Source organism: Papio anubis, chromosome X (genome assembly GCF_008728515.1).
Source record: "Papio anubis isolate 15944 chromosome X, Panubis1.0, whole genome shotgun sequence".
Taxonomy (NCBI): domain Eukaryota; kingdom Metazoa; phylum Chordata; class Mammalia; order Primates; family Cercopithecidae; genus Papio; species Papio anubis.
The window spans coordinates 97,773,311-97,783,097 of record NC_044996.1 but is presented as its reverse complement, the minus strand read 5'-3'; the positions used below and the strand labels follow the sequence as shown (position 1 = coordinate 97,783,097).

Sequence of the window (9,787 nt, the reverse complement as noted above, 5' to 3'; positions counted from 1 at the left end):
ATTTTAGAGGTTCCACAGAAAGAGACTGGATCTCTGGGTCTCTCAGTAACTTTGTGCCCTAGGAACAGGCCCCCGTGGCAACCAGCAGGGTTTATGGGGAAAAAGAAGAGCCATGTGACTCAAAGGCATTCAGGCTCTTTAATGTCTGAGGATGGGGGGAAGAAGTCAATGGTGAGGCTTCTCTGGGAAATTCTGCAGGCCTTGTAGTTCTCTAAGCCCCTGAAAAAGAGGACAGAAGAGACTGAACAAAGATTGAGTCTGGGTTACGCCCCCAGGCTTGCTCTGACCTCCCTCCCTTGACTCCAGTTTAAAGGGAAAGATGGTCCTTCCCTTCTTTCGCTCTCCCCCTTCTTCAGGTCACCACCCTAAACACAGAGTCTGGTAGTGGGGTGAGCTGCTCTCACCTCTAGCAACATGTGGATATGGGCTTTGATATTCATGGAGTCCTTGGTGAGGCTGTTGCTGAGCCTAGAGAAAAGAAACAAAGGGCAAAATGGGCCCCACTTATGAGTATGAGGAGGACCCTTCCTTATCACTTCAAGATCTACTTATATCTTGGATGATTTCCACCTGGCTCACTCCTATGCAGATATGCCAAGCCACCATCTGGTTTTCACTGATTCAAAGATTATTAGATGCCTACTCTATGCCAGGCGATTTTAGGCACTGGGGAGATAGCAGCAAACACAACAAACAAAACTCCTGGCCTGATGGACTTCAAATTCTTGTAAAGAGAGACAGACAAAAAAACTGATGGAATAAAAAATGTTGTGTCAGATGGTTCTAACTACAATAAAAAATTTAAAAATGCGAGAGAATAAGGAGTACGGGAGTGGGGGGCTGCAATTTTAAATAGAGGGCTCAGGGATGGCTTCACTGAGAAGCACTTGAGTAAAGACTTAAAAGACAGTGAATTTTGAGTAGGGTGGCTATATAGAGGATGTGTTCCACACACAAGGGGCAGCAAACACAAAGGCACTGAGGTGGGTGTGTGCCTGGCATGTTTGAGGTGCAGCAAACAGGCCACTCTGGCTGAAGGAGAATAAGTGAAGGGGGAATGTAAGAGGTGAGGTCAGAGAGGTAATGAGGGAGGCAGACTGTGTGAAGCTTACAAGGCCATGGTAAGGACCCTGGCTTTGACCTTAAGTGAGATGGGAGCCAAGGGAAGGTTGTGGCAGAGGAAGGAGGTTGAATTACATGAACCAGTCAGTTGACTCCTTTTCTCTAAGCCAGTTTGGATCAGATCTCACCCAAAAGAATCCTAATTGATATAAAGGGTCAAGGAAGGCCTTTCTGAAGAATGAAGAATGAGAAGGAACCGAAGAATGCCTAATGGTTAAGCAGTAGGAAGGCCTTTTCCACAAAAAGGCCAAGAGGCAACAAAGAGCTGTTTGAGAGGCAGTGAGGTCAGAGCATTAGAAATTAAGTGAGTGGTGAGGGAAAGTGGCGTAAGACAAGGTCCAAGAGGTAGGAGGAGGTTAGATCAGGCAAGGTCTTGATATAATGATAAGGAATGTGGATTTTATTGTGCTGTCAATGTAGGAGTCAGTTTGAAGGGTAAATGAAACTAAATACTGTTGGAAAAGTAGAGAGCAATAAGACAGGATGTTAAATTGGGAAAAAAAAGTAGTATGAACCCATGTATATACCAATATCTCCCACGTTTTTATTTCTAGCCCAGAACTCTCTCTTGAACTTGACTAGGAGTTTTAATGACATCTTCTAAAACTCCACTTCAGTGTTTAATAAGTACCTCATACTTAACAGGTTCCAGACTAAACTCCTGACCTTCCCCTCCAAATCTACTCCTCCCCTATCTTCTCCATCTCAGATAATGGCAACTCCATCCTTCCAGCTGCTCAGCCAAAAACCTGGACTCCTCTCTCTCTCACACTTCACATCCAGTCAGCCATTCTTCTTAAAATCACGACTGTTCCATTGCAGGTAATGCTTCTGATCTCCATGATATGCTTTCTCCATAGCACTGTCAACATCTGACATACTACATCATTCATTTATTGTTTATCTCCCCTGACTAGAATGTCAGCCGTATGAGGGCAGATTTTGGTCTTTTTTGTTTCCTGCTCTATCCCCAGGGACCAGAACAGTGTGAGGCACAGAGCAGGCACCCAACGTATGCTGAATGAATAAGTGATTACTCCATTCAAAGGAACCTGAAGTTGGTTGAGTGTATGTTTAAGGACAGGAAATAAATGAAGTATGGGTGTTGTTGCCAGAGAGCAAGAATACTTTCAAGAATATTCTGGGGGTAATGCTTAAAGAATGGAAGAATGAACCTGATCAGCTCCTAAGGGACAATTTGAACATCAAAAAAGAGAACAAAATTAGTTAATGGTATCAGCTTAGCTTATGAAAACCTATGAGTTCAACATTTTAAAAGGGAGAAAAATAGAGTTCACTAAATGCTAGTTGTAACACAAAAGGGATGTTTATCACTACTGATTTTTATTTGCTATGTGGAGAAGCAAATTACTACTGATTTAGTATGTAAGGCAGTGTGAATAGTCATATAGTTATGCTGTTTCTTCTTCTTTTTTTTTTTTTTTGAGATGGAGTCTCACTCTGTCGCCCAGGCTGGAGTGCAGTGGCGTGATCTCAGCTCACTGCAACCTCCACCCTCTGAGTTCAAGTGATTCTCCTACCTCAGCCTCCTGAATAGCTAGGATTACACACCTCTGCCATCGCTCCTGGCTAATTTTTTGTATTTTTAGTAGAGACAGGGTTTCACCATCTTGGCCAGGCTGGTCTTGAACTCCTGACCTCGTGATCCGCCCGCCTCAGCCTCCCAAAGTGCTGGGATTATAGGTGTGAGCCACCGTGCCCAGCCGTTATGCTGTTTCTTCTATAATTACATGTCTATTCATGAGATATGGATGTGTACTCCTTTCTGTGTCACCAGGAAAGAATATACAGAGATTTCATCCTTTCTACTTCCCAAAGAAAGAAATATACTAAGAACAGGAAGAACTGACACTTTTGATCACATGAAATGACCAGTAAGTTAGTTCAAAGTATATCCCAAGTAACCAAATATTTTAAAGAGCAGAGCCAGCTACATAGACTCAAATCCTCACCTCTTAGAAAAATCAAACATCTAGACAGTCCTACTAATTACAATAAAGCAGTAAGAGTCAACCATATTTTTCATCACACTAATAGACCAGGTCAGTATATCAAAAAGACCAGGCAAAGGAGGCAGGCACTGACAATTTAAATACTTCATTTTGGGGAAGTACATGGAATCTCAAAAAAATTAAAATCTATTTGATAGGCTCAGAAATCCTGTGACATAACAAGGAAAGCCTTCTTATACAAACTGGACTTTAGCTGGGCGCGGTAGCTCACACCTGCAATCCCAGCACTTTGGGAAGCTGAGGTGGGCGGATCACCTGAGGTTGGAGTTTGAGACCAGCCTGGCCAACATGGCAAAACCCTGTCTCTACTAAAAATACAAAAATTAGCCGGGAGTGGTGGTGGGTGCCTGTAGTCCCAGCAACTTGGGAGGCTGAGGCAGGAGAATCCCTTAAGCCCAGGAGGCAGAGGTTGCAGTGAGCCAAGATCGCACCATTGCATTCCAGCCTGGGCGACAAGAGCAAAATTCCTTCTCAAAAACAAACAAACTGGACTTGGTCTAAATGACCATCAGTTCAGAATTGTGTTGACCATGAAAGCAGGCCATTTCATTAAACTATATGCTAATTGGTCTGAACACCAAGAATCAGAAATCTCAGCAGGTCTGAGGTTCTTTTGGGTCCACTAACACCTGCTAGTCCTTTCCATGACTGGAAAGGTTTGAAAAGATAAAAATTACTGAAACCCTAAGGGAGGCAACTCTGGAAAAAATGAATATAGGAAGACATAAATGTAACCAACAAAGAAGTTTAGATCAATGGTATTCACACTTGTGAGATGTTGTTAATCTAAGTGTATTTCTCAGTGCCCCCATGCTCATTCCATTGAAACCAAGCTCACCTCTCTTGGTAGTTTCTCTAGCATGCCAGGCACACTATTGCTCTTGCCAGGAATGCTCTTCCCCAGATAGCCCCATGGCTTCTTCACTCAGTCAAATGATTCAAATGTCCCTTCATCTGGGAGGCCCTCCCTAGCTACATTTCAAATCCCTCATCTATGCTCCCAACTGCCCTTCCCTGCACAAAACCATAAATCAAGCTTGTCCAACCCTCAACCAGTGGGCCACATGCGGTCCAGGACGGCTTTGAATGCAGCCCAACACAAATTCATAAACTTTCTTAAAACACTATGTGATTTTTTTTGCAACTTTTTTTTTTTTTTTTTTTTTTTTTTTTTTAGTTCATCAGCTATCATTAGCATTAGTGTATTTTATGTGTGGCCCAAGACAAATCTTCTCCCAATGTAGCCCATGGAAGCCAAAAGATTGGACACTCCTGCCTTAAACTCAACTGGAGCCCACACTTTCTCTCCCCATCACCACCAACACATATCTGCTTCAATAACCACTTTAATTTGCTTCCAGCATACCCTTTCAAATTATTTCAACAAACACAAAGCCAGGCACAGCAGTGCGCCTATAGTCCCAGTTACTTGGCAGGCTGAAGCAAGGGGATTGCTTGAGCCCAGGAGTTTGAGGACGTAGTATGCTATGATCGCAGCTGTAAACAGTCACTGCATTCCAGCCTGGGCAACACAGGGATACACCATCTCTTAAAAACAAAAACAGAGTGTTTACTCTATGTTTGTACTACTCTAGTCACCTGGGATATAAACCAAAGCTCCCCCTTTGTAAAACTTACATTCTAATTGGAGGAGACAATATGAGAAAGCAAGAAATTACACAGTAAATATTAGGGGGTGATAAGTGTTAGGGAAAAAAAGTAGACGGAGCGGAATCAAGCATGCCAGGGGCTGTGATTTTAAAGTTAGGTTACAGAGGGCCTCATCGAGGAAGCAACATTTAAGCGAGATGAGTGAGGAGAAAGGAAGCCATGTGGGTACTGGGGAAAAGGGCAGTGCAGGCAGAGAGAACAGCTACGGCAATTGCCCTGGGGTGGGATCATTCTTGGGGTGCTGAAAGAAGCATGTGAAGGTCAGTGTGGCAGGAACACAGTGAATGAATAGCAAAATTAGCAGGAAGTGAAATCACAGGTAACTAGTTTTCTTGTTACCAACTCTAACAGGCTGAGACCTCATGGATCTGGTCATAATTGTATTTATGTATAACAGTATAGTCCTTCTAGATTTTAAGCCTTCAAGGAACTCTTCTGTCTTGTTCACTGCTGCATTCCCACTGCTAAGCACAGTGCCTGGCATACAGAAGATTCCCAATAAATGTCTGCATGAATGAACGATACAAAGATCATTTTTTGAATGCTTATTATGTGCTATACATGGGCTTTGCAACCACATTTCTTCAGCCCCAGCTCTGAGGAGGAGGGGAGATGAGTCCTTAAGTATCATTCTAGGCAGCCATGGGGAAAGGGAGAAGAGTGTTGGAAATGGTGGTATTTTTACACACTATCCTCATGGAATGGACTTACTCTGTGAGGAGAGAACTCTTACGATCAATGAACTTGAGAGCTTCTGCCAGTGTCAACTCCAGGAAAAAACCATATCCCAGGGCCACATAGATGCGTGAAGTATCTGGGCTGAGGAAAGAGAGGTTAGAGGAAGTGCGGGGGAAGTCCTTATCACTGTTTAGCAGAGTTTATGTTTTGCTCCCCACCCTTCCCCAAATTGAGGCTCTGGGAAGGCAGGGATTTTGTCCTATTTTATTCACTGTCACATCCCCAGCGCCTAGCTTATATCCTACTGGGATAATAAACCTCGTATAGTGCCTGGTACATAGAAGATACTCAAAAAAATATATGTTGCATGAGGGAAGGGGTAAGCTGAACCCTGTGGGCTCAGAGGGGCGGGTAGACACTCACACCACTGTGTCAACGAAGAAGTTACAGCCCAAATCCACCTGCATATATAACTCCGAGTGCTTAGCTTCCTGTGGGGCCAGGGAAAAAGAGGTAGGGGTCAGTGGTGAACTCTTAGGTCAGGTGACAGGTTTGGCTCTGGAGTCTCTCTTCCCATTTCCCTCCCTTACCCACACACACCAAAAAAATGATACCCAACCCCATAGTCTTTACCTGGAGTCGCTCAATGACATTTCTCAGTTGAAGGTATTTGGCCAGCTGCTCATATACCTTGTCTCGATGGTCCAGCACCTTTCTGATGGGATGAAAGTACAATGGTGACCAATAGGCAGCCCCATTCCTCCTAGTATACCTCATATCATGACCCTCTGAGACTCTCACGTCACCATACGCTGAAAAGGCTTTTTAGTGTACAAGTTAATTTTGGGCTCTGGGTCAGACTGCCTGGGTTTGGATCCGGGCTCTGTCCTTTATAGATGTGTGGCTTTGGCAAGTAAGGAACCTGTTTGGGACTTGGTTTCCCCATTTATAAAATGCAGATGACAGTATTACCTTGTAGAGTCATTAGGATTAAATGAGCATTTACTCAAAGCATCTAGAATAATGCCTACCAAATGGTAAACTCTCTACATGTTAGCTATTATTACTATTACTACACTCCCAATACTGAACTCCAATCATAATGTCCCATCCTCACCCTAGAAAAATCCTCCATCCCTTTTAGGACGCTCATAGTCCTAGTTCTGAACACCTTACTTCTTGCTTAGATTAACAAAAATTGCAATAATATTTCTTCATACTTATTGAACCTCTACTACGTTTCAGGCATCCATGCTACTAAATTATTTACAAAGATGGGACATATGAAAAACTCAAAACCACTGCATGGGGAAGGTTCCAGAAAACTCCCCATTTCACAGAGAAGTTTATAGGGCACAGAAAGGCGAGGTATGACGTATTCACAAGGATGAAGAATGGCCGAGCCAGGATTCGAACCTGAGAACTGTGGCTCCAGAAAACAAGCCCTAATCCGTCAAACATTGGAGGCCGCGCATGCGCTGACACGCCCCCTGCTATGAACGCCACGTCCCAGCCAAACTGCACCCCGGATATCATCCCCACTTCACGCTCCAAGGAGCGCGGGGCCGGACTCTGAACGCCTCGCCCACCAATCCAAAGGGTTGGCCCTAACTCTGAACGCCCCACCCACCACGTGGAATGTTCCAGACGCCCCGCCCTCTGCACTGTCACTCACCGCAAGTCCCGCTGCAGCACGTCACTGATGAAGGTCTCGTAGCGCAGTACTTTCTCCCCCGTGGCCTCCACCGCCCGCCGCTTAGGGGGCGTCGCCATGATGGGCTCCTGGGGAGTGGGGAGGGGGAAGACCACGTTGACCGCTCCAGTTTGGCCTCACACACAGTTCATCTCTACCCTCTCAACGCTGGGAATCGACTTGTCCGGCTCAAGCTGGGCGCTCAGCCTTCCGCCCCTCCCAACCCGGGGACCCGGCCACCCAGGGACACCCAAGCGCGGCCTTTACCTTAGGGCCGCCAGCAATAAAAACGGTTGGTAGGAACCGCGGCTTCCGGGTGGCGCGGGTGAATGACGTAAGTGGCAAGCGCGCTGGCCAACCAAATAGCCAGCTGGGGAAGACGGGCCAAAGGGGAGAAGAGAAGGGCGGGGCTTCACGGAATCCGAGGAGATCAAAGATGACTAGGGCGTGAGAGCAGGCCATCTGGCAATAAACCGGCCAATGGGGGACTGCAAAAGCGGCGCGTGGAGCCTATGGAGACCGTGCGTCGCTGGTGAGGGTGGGATTTAATGGGATTTGGCGGTTCTAAGTTAGGCGCGACGCACAGGTAGAGGTAGAGAGAGGAAGTGAAGAGTTTAATATTTAAAAGGACCTAAGAATTGACTATGGTTCTGGTCTATAAGGAAGATCCCGTGTGATCTGTCGGCTTGGATATTGATTTGTCATACGGGAGGTTTGGGTTTCACTCCTGGCAATGGGACTGAGTATGAGCACTTTAAAGGTTTTAAACAGAGACAGATTTTCTAAAATTCATCTTTGATAACTCCAGCTCTGTACCTGCAACCTATAACTGAGGCTCAAGCGGAAATTGACAACGCACTATATCTAATCACCTCGTTTGATAGTCAAATGGAGAGGGTGGCTGAAGTCCTCTGCAGAATATTGGCCATCTTGTAGTTAGGCATAGTTCCCATGTTTTTATTTAAATGGTAAGGTTTTTGTGAATTTATTCTTATGCACTAGAGTGACTGAGTGAATTTGTTTTTCAGGTTCTTTTTTTTTTTTTTAAATTATACTGTAAGTTCCAGGGTACATGCACACAACGTGCAGGTTTGTTACATATGTATACATGTGCCATGTTGGTGTGCTGCACCCATTAACTCATTAGGTATATCTCCTAATGCTATCCCTCCCCCCTCCCCCCTCCCCACAATAGGCCCCGATGTGTGATGTTACCCTTCCTGTGTCCAAGTGATCTCATTGTTCAGTTCCCACCTATGAGTGAGAACATGCAGTGTTTGGTTTTCTGTTCTTGTGATAGTTTGCTGAAAATGATGGTTTCCAGCTGCATCCATGTCCCTACAAAGGACACGAACTCATCCTTTTTTATGGCTGCATAGTTATTCCATGGTGTATATGTGCCACATTTTCTTAATCCAGTCTGTCACTGAAATGCCTTAAATTCAGGTTAGATTTTCAAACAAGAACTTATAACCCAGCAAGAATGGGCCTTTGCCTGGAGAAGAATCCAGACCATGGGATGAATCCCCAAATGCTATTTCCATCTATAGAGCTTAGAGCACCCACCCCTACCAAGGAAGTCTTCCCAGATAATTTGTGTTTCATATGTAAAAGCAAGTTTTTTTTTTCAAATGCTGAAAACCCAAGCAAGTTAAGCCTGCCTTTCCTTCCTTCCTTCCTTCCTTTTCTTTCTTTCTTTCTTTCCTTCCTTCTTTCTTTCTTTCTTTCTTTCTTTCTTTCCTTTCTTTCTTTCTTTCTTTCTTTCTTTCTTTCTCTCTCTCTCTCTCTCTCTTTCTTTCTTTCTTTCTTTCTTTCTTTCTTTCTTTCTTTCTTTCTTTCTTTCTTTCTTTCTTTCTTTCTTCTTTCTTCTTTCTTCCTTCCTTCCTTCCTTCCTTCCTTCCTTCCTTCCTTCCTTCCTTCCTTTTCTTTCTTCTTTTTTTTTTTTTTTTGACAGAGTCTTTGTCCCCTAGGCTGGAGTGCAGTAGTATGACCATGACTCACTGCAGCCTCAACCTCCCAGGCTCAAGTGATCCTCCCGCCTCAGCCTCCCGAGTAGCTGGGACTACTGGCATAACGATGCCCATCTAATTTAAAAAAAAAATTTTGTAGAGACAAAGTCTCACTATGTTGCCCAGGCTGGTCTCAAACTCCTAGGCTTGAGTGATTTGCCTGCCTCGGCCTCCCAAAATGCCAGGATTATAGGCATGAGTTAGCACACTTGGCAAAGTTAAGCTTTCCTTTGCCCTTAGAACGAGATAATTGTAAAATGAAAACATTGAGACTAATTTTTTTTTGTCTGTAAATCTCATGTTACATATAGTTTAAATTACATTGAGTGTGATTGGAATAGATACTAGGTAGACAAATATTATCTAGTTAATCTATACCTACCACTTTCCTGTGAAAAGAGATAAAAGAAGACACGTACATTTATTTAACAGAGAACACAGTTCTGATGGGCTGGGGATGAGTCTATGTAAGTTTATTAACTTACATTTCACAAAAGAGCGTTTTTTACTTAAAAATATATTTCCAACTTTGTTTTTACATTTCAGACCTACAGAAAAGTTGACAGTGAACACTCATATAC

The 9,787-nt window shown here is 44.1% G+C and overlaps 2 protein-coding genes across 2 annotated transcripts in view; both read right to left on the bottom strand.

Moving 5' to 3' along the window:
* Positions 1-9,787, bottom strand: part of ZNF41 (zinc finger protein 41) — a 349,729-nt gene that overhangs the window by 216,516 nt on the left and 123,426 nt on the right.
* Positions 120-7,571, bottom strand: UXT (ubiquitously expressed prefoldin like chaperone). Its single transcript, XM_003917644.2, has 7 exons — positions 7,465-7,571; positions 7,180-7,286; positions 6,138-6,219; positions 5,928-5,995; positions 5,538-5,645; positions 405-468; positions 120-219 (listed from the first exon to the last, which is right to left on the bottom strand). The coding sequence occupies exons 2-7, from the start codon at positions 7,275-7,277 to the stop codon at positions 166-168; spliced, it is 474 nt and encodes a 157-aa protein (XP_003917693.1). The 5' UTR covers positions 7,278-7,286; positions 7,465-7,571; the 3' UTR covers positions 120-165.

Coding starts and splice junctions, on each gene's coding strand:
- UXT (XM_003917644.2), bottom strand. CDS start 7,277: ATGGCGACGCCCCCTAAGCGGCGGGCGGTGGAGGCCACGGGGGAGAAA. Junction 6,220..7,179: donor GTGCTGCAGCGGGACTTGCG/GTGAGTGACAGT, acceptor TCATCCCATCAG/AAAGGTGCTGGACCATCGAG. Junction 5,996..6,137: donor ATGTCATTGAGCGACTCCAG/GTAAAGACTATG, acceptor CTGGCCCCACAG/GAAGCTAAGCACTCGGAGTT.